The sequence below is a fragment of the Oncorhynchus mykiss genome, chromosome 19, assembly GCF_013265735.2.
Source record: "Oncorhynchus mykiss isolate Arlee chromosome 19, USDA_OmykA_1.1, whole genome shotgun sequence".
In the NCBI taxonomy this organism is placed as follows: domain Eukaryota; kingdom Metazoa; phylum Chordata; class Actinopteri; order Salmoniformes; family Salmonidae; genus Oncorhynchus; species Oncorhynchus mykiss.
Window position 1 is genome coordinate 42,285,417 of NC_048583.1, and position 16,856 is coordinate 42,302,272.

Sequence of the window (16,856 nt, forward strand, 5' to 3'; positions counted from 1 at the left end):
ACAGGGGGGCTGCTGTCATTGGGGCTGTTCACCTAATGTATACAAAACAGAGTGCTACTCTCCCTTTCAGCCAGTGGCGATGGATACGGCCTTACACCGACTCATTGATGAGCCTCGTATTTCATTTTATAGTCATGGATTTGTGGAATCCAATGTTTAAGAGGAAATGCTCATAAGAAAAAAATACCTGGTTAATAAGGGAATTATTAGTCCATTTTTTTGTTTGTCTGTCTCTTGCTTTGCTAGTGTGGTCTCAAGTTTAGAGGCAGGCTCACCATTCAGCAGGAGACCTACAACATGACACAGTTCCAGTGGTCCAGTGGCCCCTGTGTTTTGGGCCAGGGCAGCTCCTGTGCTCCACTGGACTGGGTCCTGAGGTGGGGGTGGGATGTTGGCTGGATTTTCCCTAGCCCCCCTAACCCCTACACTCACTGACCTGAAACACAACCAAGGCCTGTCAACCCACAATGGCATTGCCACAGATTCAGAGCAACTTCAATTGTGCCTGGCCTTTCCCCCTTCCCTTTCCTTGAAAAAGCTTAGGTGAAAGACATAGAAGGAATATGATCCCTTCTGTCCTGTGTCTTTTCTACACTGTAATGAGACACACTATCACTGTGATATTTTGGGGCTGGTGTGTGTCTGTTGAATATCAACTGACATTTTTGCTTTCACTCCCCTATCAAGTCTGACATGGGGGAAGATGGCCTTATTGTCCCAAGCGGGCCTGTTACTATACTATCTCTTTCTAGTTTCTAAATCTGGCTCCTCTGTCCTGTGATGTCTGGCCAGCTCACACTGTACTGTAACAGGTTGACAGTCCAACAGGAGATGAGACAGACAGACAATGTAATCAAGTTCCGTGTAACCTCCACCATTACAACCCCTCTCAGGGGAGGAAGAGGTCTTGTCTATTTGGACCTGCTGCTATGCTATTAAGTCTTTGATTTGTGTTATGAACAGGAATGTGATTTGATTTGGCAAAACTTCTTGCAGGGCTCATAAGAGGTTATACAAAGGGCTGTTCCTGAACAATATTATCCCATTTCATGGGACTTTTCATCTTTTCATTTTTCAAATGTCATAGTTATTGCCAAAGTCTCCCATTAATTCCTGGACCTCTCAGTGCAAGGAATCAAAATAAGTAGTGTTTGTCTGTAGTTCAGTCATTATGTACCAAATTGTTGTGATTCATGTGGTTGTAATTATCAGTACAGTCATTGCAATAAACTAACAGGGCATCTCCGCATCTCATCTGAGACTCACATCCAAAAAGTCCTAAATGACCATTTTTGTTTAGTCTCCATTTCATTTTATTTTTGCTCCTTAAACTTGCCTCCCACAGATGGCTTGAAGAGAGAGGAGGTTAACGATGACACATCTCAGCTGTGTGGGAGTCAGGACAGAGAAGAGTTACGTAGTGTATAGAGCATGCAGCACCAGCACAGGGCACGGAGCGTGCAGCTCAGGCAGGCCCTCATGTCTGACCCAGGGAGGGAGGGAACACACAGCAGCCAGAGTTGTTTCATAACGCAGGAGGGAGGGTGAATCAGATGCAGGAGAGAGAGTGAATCATTTCAAAGTATTTGTGTGTACTCTAAAGTTGGGTATAAGGTAAGGTAACAATACCTAAGAGAAACCTAAGTTTCCAGACACATTACATTAGCAGTTACAGATACCCCTTACAGTGAAGTGCACCAGTGTCCTGTCAGAGGGAGCAGTTTAGTATAGAGTACAGTAGCACTCAGCACTTGATAAACGGATGTGAAGAGATTACCATGCAAACCTCTCCAGCAAATACAGGGCAAGGCATAGAAGGGCTGAGATGGGCTGTAGGAGCTTGAACCCTGCTACACCTTCAGCATGTAATCAGACAGTGAGAATGGCCTTTCTCTGGGAGCCCTCTGGCTCAACACCAGCCCATTGACAGACAGACAGACAGACAGACCCCCTCCAGCATCCAGCCCATTGACCGACTCCATCTACGTGTCTCACTGGGCCATGGCTCCGGCGGACTTGCTCTCACTTGGGGGTAAAGCCAGGCCACTGGTACTTTTCAGCTGTCATTTACATAACAATGGCTAACTGTGAACTTCAACACCTCACAAAATAACTGTCTTGATGATGCAGATATTGTTGATTCGGCTCGCCCCACACTCCTGATGTCACACTCCTGATGAAAACATAAAAACACTAGAGCTTACATTAACATAAAACACTGACGACCCACTGGTGCTGGGTAAGTCTTAGGTGGAAGTGCAGCACATGAGTGCTGTATTAGGCTGTATTAGGCTTACTGCTTCTAAAATCCCCATGAAATTGAAATAGCATTCTCTTCTGATAGCCCTATGGGACAAGTCAGCTATTCAATACCTATTACTATAGCACATAAAATGTAGACTATGGTCTTATTCTACGTGTCACATCTGCTCCTGCAACGCCCTCTACTGCTCACCCTGTGACTCCTTGACCTCCCGCCAATCCCCCTTTACTATCTCCCTTTCCCTCTCTCTCTCTCTCTCTCTCTGTGTGTGTGATTGTGTGGGCGGAGACAGGTGTGCTGGAATCAGAGCAGATCCCCACCAGCTGCAACCTGTTCCATAATCAAGACCTCTACAAACACTCAGCCCTGCCACTTCCACGCCGCCAGATCGTAATCTCTGCTCAGTCAGTTTGTGTTTCGAGCCGATTGTCTCCTATTCCACGTCTCGTCATCCTGCTACTCCTGGATTCCCCACTCTACTACTCTCTGGTCTCTCAGAGACCCTCAAGGGTGAGTTTTTGTCCAGGGATGAGCCTGATGGACTTGATGAACTCATCTCTCTCGCTATCCATATCGACAACCGTCTCCATGAGCGTCGGAGGGAGAGGGTAGGTAGGGTTGCATGTCACATAACATCTGCTTCAGTGCCTTTCCCTCCTTCTCCGACTGCCCCAGGCTCGTCCAGATCCTGAACCCATGCAGCTCGGCCGGGCCTGTCTCTCTCCAGAGGAGAAGCAATGACGAATTGGCGCTAGGAGCTGCCTATACTGTGACCAGGTTCGTCACTTGGTCTCCACTTGTTCCATGCATCCAGCAAAAGAGGGGGCTCGGAAGTAGTGGGGGACATACTGTTGAGCCAAATCGCCTGCCCATCTTCCCCCCAGACCCCTGCTTGAAGGCAACCTTGTGTGGCAGAGCCAGGCTTTTCCTCTGTCTGCCCTCATTGATTCGGGTGCCAACGAGAGCTTCCTGGACCGAGGTGTTGTTTGTTACCTGTTGGGCCTGGACACTGTTTCACTCGATGTCAACATTCTCAATGGAAAGCTCCTCGCCTGTGTCTGTGAGAGAACCATCCCTGTCATCCTGCATCTCCCTGGAAATCACCAGGAAAAGATCAGTTTCCACAATTGACTGTCCTTAATCGCCCCTGGTTCTTGGCCATCCATGGTTAAAGCTACACAACCCACATATTGACTGGACCGCCGGAAAGGTAACCATTTGGAGTACATTTAGTCACAATAATTGTTTACATTCTGCCCTTCCCCCTGCCTTGTCTGTGCCCCAGTTCATTCCAGAACCTCCGGACCTGCCATCAGTTCCTCCTGAGTATCACGATCTAGCTCCTGTGTTCAGCAAGCACCACACCCTGTCGCTGCCTCCTCATCAGCTGTACAACTGTGCCACTGACCTCCAGCCTGGAGCTCCTCTCCCCAGTAGCCAGTTGCTTAACCTCTCTTGCCCCGCACAAAAGGCTATGGAGAGGTACATCCAGGATTCTCTGGCTGCAGGACTTATCAAGCCATCTTCTTCCCCGATGGGTGCTGGGTTTTTCTTTGTGAAGAAGGATGGGTCACTGAGGCCGTGCATAGACTTCCGTGGGCTGAATAATATCACTGTTAAGAAAGAACAAGTACCCCTTGCCACTCATCAGCTCTGCTTTTGCCCCCCTCCATAGTGCCACGGTGTTTACCAAACTCGACCTCCGGAATGCCTACCGCCTTGTCCGCATAAGAGAGGGGGATGGTTGGAAGACTGCACCACACCACTGGGTCTTACTAATGCCCCTGCTGTTTTCCAGAAATTAGTCAATGACGTGCTGAGGGATGTGATTGAATGCTTAGTTTTTGTCTATTTAGATGACATCCTGATTTTTTTCCAAGGACCCTGAGGCTTACCAGCAACATGTTCTTCAACGGCTGTTGGAGAATAAGCTTTTTGTAAAGCTGAAAAATGTGAGTTCCATGCTGCCACAGTGTTTTTCCTGGGTTATATTATTGCACAGAGACAGTTACATATGGACCCCGCCAAGCTCATGGCAGTCAGTGGCCTGCGCCCACCAACCTGAAGCAGCTACAGCATTTCCTGGGGTTTGAACATTTTTAGACGTTTCATCCGTCTAGCAGCACCTCTCACCACTCTCACCTCCACCTCCACTCCATTCCACTGTACTCCTGAGGCAGAGGCAGCTTTCCTGGAACTCAAGCATCGCTTCACCTCCGCTCTGGTCTTTACTCAGCCCGACCCAGAACTCCAGTTCATCGTGGAGGTGGACGCCTCTGACACCAGGGTAGGTGCTGTTCTGTCTCAATGTTCCCCCTCTGATCAGAAAACCTGTGCATTATTTTCCCGTAAGCTTTCACCTGCAGAGAGACATTTTTACATCGGAAACCGGGAACTCATGGCAGTTAAGCTGGCTCCGGAGGATTGGCATCACTGGCTGGAGGACTCTGTAACCCCCTTCATTGTGTGGACTGACCATTAAAACCTGTCCTACATCCAGACCGCCAAATGTCTGAACTCCCGGCAAGCCAGGTGGGCCTTGTTTTTCAGTAGATTCAATTTCACACTCACTTATCGCCTTGGTTCGAAGAATACCAAGCCTGATGCCCTCTCTCGCCAGTTCACCACCGACAACACAGACAGAATGTCACGGTCATTGCAGGAAGAAGACCAAGGTGCAGCGTACATTTTCCTTTTAATCTCAAAATGTCACCAATAAAACAAGAAACAAACTGAACAACCGTGAAGCTTACAGGGCTAAGTGCCACAAACAAAGTTAACTACCCACAACGACAGGTGGGAAAAAGGGCTGCCTAAGTATGGTTCCCAATCAGAGACAACAATAGACAGCTGTCCCTGATTGAGAACCATGCCCGGCCAAAACAAAGAAATACAAAACATAGAAAATAGAACATAGAATGCCCACCCCACAATACACCCTGACCTAACAAAATAGGGAAATAAAACGTCTCTAAGGTCAGGGCATGACAGTACCCCCCCCCCCCCCCCCCAAAGGTGCGGACTCCGGCCGCAAAACCCAAACCTATAGGGGAGGGTCCAGGTGGGCATCTATCCGCGGTGGCGGCTCTGGTGCGGGACGTAGACCCCGCTCCACCTCTGGCTCACCCCGCTTTGGTGGCGCCTCTGGTATGAACTGGACCCTCGCCTTCCTGCGTCAGCGCTTTGGTGGCCCACCATGGAGAGAGATGTCCGGGAGTTCCTTCATTTCAGCTCTTGGTATCAATGTCTGTCTTCTGGATATCACCCCCAGACCAACGGCCCGACCGAACGGGCCAACCAGGAGATGGAGACTGCCCTACGCTGCGTGACCTCTGTTAACCCTTCCTCCTGGAGCGCTCAGCTACCCTGGGTTGAATATGCCCACAACACCCTCACCAATGCCTCATCAGGTATGTCACCCTTCGTGTGTGCTCTGGGTTACAACCCCCCTTGTTCCCCACCCAAGAGGTTGCGGTTCCCTCTGTCCAGGACCATCCGCGCCCTTTGTGCCTCCGACAGGACCCAGTCCCAAGCCAACCATAGCCGGGCCTCAGCTCCAGTCTACACCCCGGGTCAAAAGGTATGGCTCTCATCAAAGGACCTACCATTTTATTTTCCTATGCAAGTCAGTTAAGAACAAATTCTTATTTTCAATGACAGCCTAGGAACAGTGGGTTAACTGCCTGTTCAGGAGCAGAACGACAGATTTGTACCTTGTCAGCTCGGGGATTTGAACTTGCAACCTTTCGGTTACTAGTCCAATGCTCTAACCACTAAACTAGGGTAGCCATTTAAGGTGGCATCGAACTCCCCCCCCCCCCCCCCCCCCCCCCCCCCGGCTTCATTGGTCCCTTTGAAATTGACTATGTCATCAACCCCTTGGTGGTGCGCCTGAAACTCCCAGCCTCTCTCAGGATCCATCCTACATTCAATGCATTGCTGATTATACCTATCTGCTCCAATCCCCTGTCTCTTCCTGCAGCAGCTCATCTATGACCATCCTGCCTATACTGTCTGGCGGCTTCTGGACGTGCGCCGTCGAGGTTGTGGCTAGCAGTACTTGGTGGACTGGGAGGGTTCCAGGCCTGAGGACCGCTGCTGGGTGCCCCGCCATCACATTCTGGACCCCTGCCGCTTACGGGATTTCTATTCCTCACACCCAGATAAGCCTGGTCGAGTACTGTCATATATACTCCTGCAACGCTCTCTACTGCTGTCTCTTGACCTGCCGCCTCTCTATCTGTGTGGGTGGAGACAGCTGTGCTGGAGTCAGAGCAGATCCCCACCAGTTGCAACTTGTTCCATAATCAAGACCTCTACAAATACTCAGCCCTCCAATGAATACCTTGGTTACTTCATCCCCGTCTGGTCTTGGGTTCCCCTGTTTCACTCTGTGTAACACTACGCCAGGGGGGTCAATTTATATGCCTCAGACAAGCTGTGGGAATGAGACACACAGTAGATATTTAGAAGCTGTGGTAATCCCAGAGTGAGACAAGACTAAGAACAGTTTCCCAGTTTATACTAAGTAACTTTGCAATCTGACAAGGGCCAGTATTTTTTAAACCTGAATCATCTCCCAAACTCTTCTCACATCCTCAGACACACACACACGAAGTAAGGAGTTGCTACGTGAGGATCCTCATGCAGCCCTGCTAATCTGCCAAACATTTGTGGGCAGCTTGCGCTCCTGCTCACAGCCACAGATGGTGCCGAGAAGCACTGGTGGACTTACCATAAAGCAGAATATGCAATTGCATCAGGCCTCACATAATCAAATTTTATTGGTCACATAGACATATTTAACAGATGTTATTGCGGGTGTAGTGAAATGCTTGTGTTCCTAGCTCCAACAGTGCAGTAGTATATCACAATTCACACCAATACACACATCTAAAAGTAAAAGAATGGGGCCTCGTGAGCTGGGCGTACATGGCGTCCGAACGGTTTGTGCTACACACTAATATGATGACCCCTCTATGGAAAGATGAGACTCTCACAAACACGATGGTGCTCTATGACGCTCGTGTCACGGGACTCGTCTGAAGGTAATCCGGTACCGTGCCAAATTCTTTTTGGGAAGTGAATAGGGCGTTTCCATGTAAAAGTTATACAGGTATTTCCATCTCTCAGATATAGAACACTTAAACATATGTCGTTTTGATTACACGTATGAATCTGTTATTCAATGCAATTCTATGGGCGAATAGCAGTAAGACCAAATTGAATGTTTTATCCATCCCCCCCAAAATCTATTTTCTTTATACCTACAGGGGTCATACCATTTTAAATCAAATAGTTAAATGATCCTTGGTATGACCATCTTAAAACAATTCCATATGTTAGCTTACTAGAAACCCAGCCCCAGGCCCTTAAACTCTAGGGGGATACAATACGCATTTCTTTAGTAAAAAGACAGGTGCTGCTGATAATACTGCCATCTTCGTAGAGACATAGGACACGTATGTGTAGCCCGTGTAGCTGATGCTGTCTGGTCAAAAAGATGGCGTGTCATACTCTTTTTGGCCAGATAGCATCAGATACATGGCCCACATACAGTATGGTAAGACAAAAGGGCCGATGTTTCGCTGGCTCAGATGCTTTCTCCGGTGAGATAACTTCAGCCACTTACAAATTGAAGGAAAGTTGGCGGGTACACAGGTCGCTGTTCGGATCCTGGAATTATTATAGATGAACGTGCGAAGGTAACCTACTTTTTGAAGTGATTTGCTTGACAATTAGACAAAAATATGATGACTGGTTGTGTTCATGGCACATTAAAAGGTAATACATTTTTATTTGGAGACCCCTCGAGGCCCCTGTGCCTGCGGCCTCCAAATCTCTAAATCTGCGCCTGCCAAGAGGCTGCCTTATTGTGTCCAGACTCAAGGCTTTACCCCAGGCTCGGAAAATCCACAGCAAATCCTCCCAGCCCCACCACACACCAAAAGGCAAGCCAGCTCTGGGCCAAAAAGCCCTTGTGAAGTGGTGGAGTGGAACCCCTCCCAAACCACATGAAAACCCAAGCAAAAGAAAGGCCCAAATCATATGCCAATTAACTCTGGGAAAGGATTTATAGAATGACCTTGGCATTTGGTGGACAGGGTATAAAGACATTAATCAATGCCCAACTGAGTGGGAAATTACTTAACAATAATGCTGGTGAACTGATGCTCTGTGGTTAACTGATGTTAGATGTAACCCTTCATAGAGGAGAGTAGTGCAGCAGTTTGACAGACAACACACAAAAGCCACCCACTTGCAGACCCACAGGCCTACAGGGGGCCTACCCATGGACCCACAGGGGGACTACCCACAAGCCTACCCACGGGTTCAACAGGAGGTTACCCAAGGGCCTATAGGGAGGCTACCCAAGGGCCTACCCACAGGCCCACAGGGGGGCTATCCACGGGCCTACCCACGGGCCCACAGGGGGGATATCCACGGGCCTACCCATGGGACCACAGGGGGGCTACCCACGAGCCTATGTTGGGGGAAAGTGGTTAACCCAAGGATCAGTAACAACCAGGTGTTCCCCGGTGGTTGTGTGCAGAACATCAGGAGATACTGGGAGAACTACCAGGTTTGAGGGTTTCTGTGGTTTCTGTGCTCCCTGCTTGTGACTTTGTAATATCTCTTATACTGTATCTCTAATGTCTCCTGATGTTGAGCAGAGATCCTGAACCCTCCACCTCTTCACCTACAGCTCAGGCCTGGCTGCCACAGGAAACTAAGAGGCACTTAGGAGGAAGTGTGCGTGTCAGGCATCTGCTGTCACGATAACAGATGGATTATCATTATGAAAGCTGGACAGGCATTCCTCTTCCTTCACATTGTTTGGACATATTTGACTGATGGCAGCAAACCCCTGACAGCTACTATCCTCACTATCTGACTTATTCTGGTCCACAACAGGAAGGAAGGCATTTCTGTGATGATCAGTTTGTGTCAAAAACAGACCTCATGGCATTATTCCATCCGACTGTGTGTCTTTTTGCTTGTGTGCCATTTTTTTCCATTGTAGGCTATGGTAACTGTTGGACCAGCATTGTAACACACACAGTAGTTGGGTGGATACTCAGACAGTGTATCAAAAATAATTGTTATCAGGTACTCATCACAGACAACCAGCCTGTGAAACTTAACACTGGTGTAGATGACAAATTGAGGAAGCAGGTTGTTGGTCGCCTGTCTGTCCAGTGGTCCTGCTGGAGGATATTTGACCAAATGGAGATTTCTCTTCCTGAGCTCATAAGATGGAGTCACCCAGAGGTTTTGTGTTATTGCAACCCTATGAGAAATGCATACTGTTTATCATTGGATGATGGGAAAAATGAAGACAGAGGGGGAAGCCGCCAATGGGAAAATAAATAGAGAGCTGAATCTTACACCACAGGAAACAAGTTTTTAACTTGAACAGTTGGATGTGCTGTATAAGAGACTGGATCTGTTTCTTGCCTAACAGAGTTTCCCATTGAAGGAATCATGAAAAAGCTGCTCCATCTGCAAGCAGTCCCCGTCTCCTTGTATTTCCAATCTTAACCACTAGAGGACACAGCTGTACTACAGTACAGTCAGGCCAATACATTGGGGTGTTACTGTATGAAATGCTTTCCAGAACTGTAACTATCAAAGACAAGCATAATGTTTATGTGTAGCTTCTGGCAGCACAGTAGATCTTCCAAGTCCCTATATATTGTCTGTGATGACTGGAAAGTTTTATTTGTGAAATAAATTATAGTGTCCAGGTGCTTTTTTAAAACCCTTAAGTCGTTGTCTGTTTTGTTTTACAGATTACGCCCTCATCCAGCTCAAACAGCACAACTGGAGGTAAGAATTTTCTCTGCATTTGTACTACACAAATTAGATAATGATGATCATATATTTCAAAGAAACGTCTTCCCTTGCTGCATAGCCATTTAGTACAGTGAGAGATGTCAATGCTGAAAGACACACAGTACCACAGCACTCTCTGTAGCTTGTCTTCTTTCAAACCCCTGATTCAGAATCGATTCACCTATTAGCAGTGTACATATAGGTATTGTTGAACAGCGTTAAGAAATGCACCTTGATTACGGTGGAGTAAGTCAGGTCACTTAATCAGCTCTGAGGTTTGAGAGTTCAGGGTTGAGTTCAGAATGGGGTCAGGGTTGAGTTCAGGGTTGAGGGGGTAAGAGAGGACAAGCAGCTAGGGATTACCCAAGGTCACTGTGTTCCCCCAGCTGTCAGAAGGGGTAATGCAGGGGCTGATGAATGAGGTACTGGGGACACCCCTTTCACACGCTTCCTTCCGCACGCCCTCTCTCCCCCACTATACTGTAAATCGTTGCACTTATAGTCTGTTAGGAGGATAGAGGAAAACAGCAGGGAAAAATCAAGACAAGATACCGACAGAGAAGTGTGGGGAAGTTATGGTTAGACCAATGATGGGCCTTTAGAGCTGTATGATGCTACCATAACCCCGTCTCTCTCCCCACCTCCTCACCACATCTCCTTCACCCCTCCCTGGCCTGTCTGCTTTTATAAACAGCTGTTGTGGTGCCGGGCTCCATGCGGTGACCCCAGGGTCAGCCAAATCCCAGAGGTGCCTGGGGGGCAGCTCAGCTCTTCTCCAGGCAGGTTCTGTTCATAGACATTTTTCCACCGTTTGTTTTCTCTTTCCTCTCTGTTTGTTCTGGCAGAGTTGGACCCTGTTTTTCTTTCCTGACGATGCTATGGGGACACTTTCACACATATGCTCCCACAGGAAAGCTTGTATTACACAAACAATTTTTCTTAAAAATGATAACAGGATACACACCAGGCATATGACATTTAAAAAAAAAAAAATGTTTCAGCAGCAAAATTTAATGAGTGTCCTGAATCTATTTTAAACGATCTGAAGATGGCTCTGTTTTTGCCCTAGTGGTTGCAATAACATAGACAGTGAGTAGAGTACATTACGGCAAAAAAAACTGTAAAGCAGACAGGGAAATATAAAGGAAGCTGAAAACACACACACATAACTCAGCCAGTTGGTGTGAAAACTCTGCTCGTTGAATTGCACAATGTTATATGAGACCGGGCTAATGAGGCACACTGTAATTGTGCAAGTGTGTGTCTGTCCCGCCTGAAGAGTGTTGAAACTGGTAATCTCCTCTACGTGCAGGTTGAGCACCAGCCATCTCTTCTCTGGTCCAGATCCATCCGGCTGTGGAGCTGCCAGGAGGCAGGCGTGGATGTGGTTGGGGCATCCAGGACTCTGTACAATGGCTTTATGAGCTTATCACCTCTATTCATATGACCTGTGATGGACAACTGTCTCACCATCTCTCTCTCCTCTGTCCTCTCTCTCTCCTCTCCCCCAGTGTTAATGTTCCAGGAGGTGTGGGGTCGTAGTTTCTGCCGGACCATCGAGAAGCTGGTGGAGGTGGTCCAGGAGTACCCCGGGGAGGTGGAGCACATCTATAGTCCCTCCTGTGTGCCCCTGGTGCGCTGCGCTGGTTGCTGTGGCGATGAGAATCTGGAGTGCCATCCTACTCAGACCTCTAATGTCTCCATGCAGGTAATAGGGCCCATCCCTTCTGAGGATGGCTGCCGTGTTGTGAGATCATCAGTGCATATTTGCATGCCAGGACAAAACATATATATCTTTTTTTACTTTTCCGCCCGCAACATGTTCAACAATTTGTCTTAATTCTCAGTTGTTGAAAATCAAGCCAGGGGAACAGGGTCAAGAATACGTTGAGATGTCTTTTGTGGAGCACCAGACATGTGAATGTAGGTAAGAGACAAAAAGACTTCCTGCTTTGGTAATAATAATTTTGGTCATGTAAATCAGTTGCATTGTAATAGGATCTTATGTGAAATGATATGACTGAGTTTTATATAATTAATCTGTGTTGTTCATATTTCATTCTCAGAATCAGGAAGGCTGTGGTGAAAAGTGAAAGGTGAGCATAGCAATTGTCATAATGTCCATTGTAGAGTTTGAGAGTGGGACAGAAATCTTGCTGTCTCTATAACAGTATAACTCGCTACACTCGCAATAACACCTGCTAACCATGTGTATGTGACCAATAAAATTTGATTTGATGTGATTTAGTTGAGCTCATATTGCTGATGTCTTTCTGCAGGAGGAGACAAAGAGGAAGAGGAAGAAAAAGAAAGGAGAGACAGAGAGTGAAAGATTGTGACAGGTGAGTACTGATGTCTGGGAAAATTAAGAAATAAATCCATCCATCGACCACACATTACCCCTTCTACTTCCATGTACAGTAATAATGCCAAACATTTTAATGTGTCATCTATCTTGTTTGTGTCCAAGGTGTCAGCCCCCTCGCAGGTAACTGCAGTAGCAGCCCCTACACCTGTTGCAACCGGCATCTCTATTTATTCTCTGCCCAGCGCTAACAGTATCAAGAGTCTTCTAAACACAATACTGTGTCTCTCTGCACCTAGAGACTCAATCAGCTGGGTTGTTATGGTGACTGACAGGCTCTCCAGCCTAGGGGAGTTTTTCTGACTTAACTTCTACAGGAAGCACATGTTGCTGGGTGAAAAAAACACCTTGGTGACAACTGACCTGACAGGTGTTTCTGTGAAGCAGTGCAATGGAGGACCAAACTTTTTAAGGTTTTAGACTAACAATCATGATGGATATGTTTGGCATTATTACATTATTATTATTGTTTAGTGTTGTTTTTTATTGCTGTGGTTGTTTTTGCTGGTGATCCCATTTAAAAATAATAGGTCTACTTATGAATAAATGTTCTATTCATGAAATTGCAATGTTGTTTTAATAAATCTTTAGGACTAACCGACTAACCAAGTACTTGTGGTCCTCTCACGGCACGTAGGTTCCTAAGTAGACTAGAAACTCATTTTCCCAACTGAATGAGTCATATTTAACTTTTTGTCTTGTGGTATAAAACTTTGTACAATCATGCATGGACTATGGATTAGTACAGTTAGTGCTATCCTTCGGGGTTGGATAAGTTACTTTCTCATTGTAATCTGTTACAGTTACTAGTTACTGGTCCAAATTTGTAATCAGTAACGTAACTTTTGGATTACCCAAACTCAGTAACGTAATCTGCTTTCCATTAAGAGGCATTAGAAGAAGACCAAAATAATCCATCAAAAGCATTTGGCGTGTCATCATAGTGGTCTCTGACTTGTAGACCGACTCGCTCAGGTGGAACAAACTTAAACTTGCACCTTTTTTCAATTTTGAATTGAATGTCATTGAGAAAACAGAAAGGTGTAATTTACATATTCACAAACATCCTTTCTGAATTTAAAGTAATCCAAGAAGTAATCATCTAGTTTTTCAAAAGTATCTGTAATTGGATTACAATATTTTTGCTGGTAGCTGATTACAGGTTAAAAAATGTTTTTAATTTGACTGCGTGTAATCAGTTACTCCCCAACCCTGCAAGTCTTAGGTGGAGACCAGGATGTACTGAGCGCTCAGACACTGCAGCAGTAACAGGACTATACTAGTAGAATATCTCCCTCCAGTGGTTACAGAGGGAATTTTCAGAGTAATGTATTTACATAAAAGACAAAGATTTGTTTAGTATTAAGTCACAGGAGGCTGCTGAGGGGAGGACGGCTCATATGGCTGGAATGGAATGGTATCAAACAAATGGAAAACGTGTTTGATGTGTCCGATACCATTCCATTGATGACTTTTCAGCCCGTCCTCCCCAATTAAGGTGCCACCGACCGCCTGTGGATTAAGTATATAATGATATTATTGATATAATAGGTACAGTTATATGTCTATTGTCTTTTTTCCCATAGGACAATGTGTTGGTATGCCCCTGTGAGTTTGTACTTTTAGGGAATTAAATAGTGACATCATAAAAGGACTATGAAATCAACATACATGTAAGGCTATGCAATATACTGTAACATATCGTATCATTCATCTTAGTGTTAAAAAACCTGGCACCAAGTCATTGACCATGTAGCATAATAATGAATAACTCCAAAGCAAGTAGACCTATACTCCAGTATCAATGTAAGGAGCTGCATTAGAACAAGCTACGTTAAACCAATTTAAGCAACTGACTAGTTGCTGTGAAAAGGGCCTACTGGACCATATCAACTCTGTTAATATTTTAACCTGCTGATCAAGACCCTCAGAGTAGGTGGGCTCCTTGTTTCTCTATTTCATTTATAGGCCTGTAACTTCTGCTGTCGTTATTCCTTGACCTATGGCGTCATTGTGCCTTTTCAGACTAGTTTGTCATTAAGAAATGCAGTATGTCAAAATACAATGGATGTTTCTGATTGTCTCACAGCTGAACCAAAGAATAAAATGAGTTGCTGCTCTTGGGGTTTCAATGTTTTCTATTCCCCTCTCATCCTCTCACCTATCTATCAAATATTGCAAGTCATTTTACAGTCACACTAATCCAGTACACTATCACATCGCCCTCCACTGTGGTAGGTCTGTCTTTAACATGACTTTCATTCTGGCCTTTTTGTGTATTGTTCATTGAATAAAGAAGTGGCACGTGTGTGGGTTGATGTGTACATGTACAGGACTATGAATGACATTGAACATTTGGGAGAGGACAATTATTTCATCGTTTGTGCTTGTTGTGTATTTTTGTAAACCACTTGAGGACTAAGATCTCAAATGTCATGAAATATGACCAAGAACAAATTTGCTCCTGAGAAGTGTACTGCACGCCTATCCATTTTATCTCAAAATAAAATCTGTGATGTTGTAATCAATCATGAAAAAGAATATGCCCAAACCTCTGAGTGAATATTATATATTGTAAATAGATATATATATATTATAACTGTGAAGCGTGTGCAACAGTTAATAAAGAAATATAGAATTGTCTTATGGGGCTAAAATTTCATTTTTTGGGGTCGTTGTGATAAACCCTTTGTTGGGAGGGTGGAGCGTGTGTGTGAGTGGGCGTGTGTTTGAGAGAGAGAGATGGAGACATAGAGAGATGTTGATCACAGCTCAATCTGTTTTGAAGTATTGGACACACCTACTCATTCAAGGGTTTTTATTTATTTTTTACTATTTTCTACAATGTAGAATAATGGTGAAGACATCAAAACTATAAAATAACACATGTGGAATCATGTAGTAACCAAAAAAGTGTTAAACAAATCAAACTATATTTTATATTTGAGATTCTTCAAAGTAGCCACCCTTTGCAAAGTGTATTTGTATTTATTAAGGATCCCCATTGCCAAGGCAGCAGCTACTCTTCCTGGGGTCCAGCAACATCAAGGCAGATATATACACAATTTGCAATATTACATGACACTACATTTCATAACACTTTTCACAAAACATTAAGTGTGTTCCCTCAGGCCACTACTCTACTACCACATATCTACAATACAAAATCCATGTGTACGTGTGTGTAGAGTGCTTGTCTTATCATGTGTATGTGTGTCTGTGCCTGTGTGTGTCTCTTCACAGTCCCCACTGTTCTGTAAGGTGTATTCTTATCTGATTTTTAAATCTGATTCTACTTGCTAAATTTCCACATTATTTATTGCAAGATTTAGTCGAGGAGAAGGGTTTAGTGAATGATATTTCCCAGATGCAACGCTTTTATTTTTTTTTTATATTTAGGACTAACTTATTCCATGCCACCCATTCTGAAACTAACTGCAGCTCTTTGTTAAGTGTTGCAGTGATTTCACTCACTGTAGTAGCTGACGGGTATAGTGTTGAGTCATCTGCATACACAGACACTCAAAGCCAGTGGCATTTCATGAGTAAAGATTGAAAAGAAGTAAGGGGACTAGACAGCTGTCCTGGGGAATTCCTGATTCTACCTGGATTATGTTGGAAAGGCTTCCATTAAAGAACACCCTCTGTGTTCTGTTAGACAAGTAACTCTTTATCCACAATATAGCAGAGGGAGTAAAGTCCAACAAAACAGCTCACACAATATGTTTTATAATCAATTTCTCTCAGTCAATCATCAGTAATTTGTGTAAGTGTCATACTTGTTGAATGTCCTTCCATATAAGCGTGCTGAAAGTCTGTTGTCAATTTATTTACTTATTATTTTATTTTACTAGGCAAGTCAGTTAAGAACAAATTCTTGTTTTCAATGACGGCCTAGGAACAGTGGGTTAACTGCCTGTTCAGGGGCAGAACGACAGATTTGTACCTTGTCAGCTCGGGGATTTGAACTTGCAACCTTCCGGTTGCTAGTCCAACACTCTAACCACTACCCTGCCGCCCCAAAATAGCATTGTATCTGGTCAAACACACATTTTCCCAAAAGTATACTAAGGGTTGGTAACAGGCTGATTGGTCAGCTATTTGAGCCAGTAAAGGGGGCGTTACTATTTTGGGGTAGCGGAATTACTTTTGCTTCCCTTTCTAGTATGCTTAAATTGACGATATGGCAAATAGGAGTGCAATATCGTCCGCTATTATCCACAGAAAAAAGCATCTAAGTACTTGGCAATATTAGTGGGTTTTGTGATGAATGAGCCATCTGATTCAATGAATGATGGAGCTGAGTTTGCCTTTCTGCCCAAAATTTCATTTAACTTTTTACTATCATTCTTCATATCATTTATCTTTGTTTCATAGTAGTTTCTTCTTCCT

The 16,856-nt window shown here is 45.0% G+C and overlaps 1 protein-coding gene across 5 annotated transcripts in view; it reads left to right on the forward strand.

Annotated features, from left to right (window-relative positions):
- LOC110497896 (placenta growth factor) overlaps nucleotides 1-15,107 on the forward strand; it is a 23,546-nt gene extending 8,439 nt beyond the window's left edge. Inside the window, exons 1-8 of one of the 5 annotated variants that reach the window (XM_036954852.1) lie at nucleotides 2,617-2,773; nucleotides 10,057-10,093; nucleotides 11,412-11,506; nucleotides 11,611-11,807; nucleotides 11,947-12,026; nucleotides 12,166-12,195; nucleotides 12,379-12,441; nucleotides 12,570-15,107. In XM_036954852.1, coding sequence (XP_036810747.1) covers nucleotides 11,482-11,506; nucleotides 11,611-11,807; nucleotides 11,947-12,026; nucleotides 12,166-12,195; nucleotides 12,379-12,441; nucleotides 12,570-12,591 — 417 coding nt within the window. In that variant the 5' untranslated portion in view covers nucleotides 2,617-2,773; nucleotides 10,057-10,093; nucleotides 11,412-11,481 and the 3' untranslated portion in view covers nucleotides 12,592-15,107. Of the gene's footprint in view, nucleotides 1-2,616; nucleotides 2,774-10,056; nucleotides 10,094-11,411; nucleotides 11,507-11,610; nucleotides 12,027-12,165; nucleotides 12,196-12,378; nucleotides 12,442-12,569 lie in introns of those variants that run through there. The other 4 variants (XM_036954851.1, XM_021574347.2, XM_036954853.1 and 1 more) reach the window with 4 other exon arrangements.
- The last annotated feature ends 1,749 nt before the right edge of the window (nucleotides 15,108-16,856 follow it).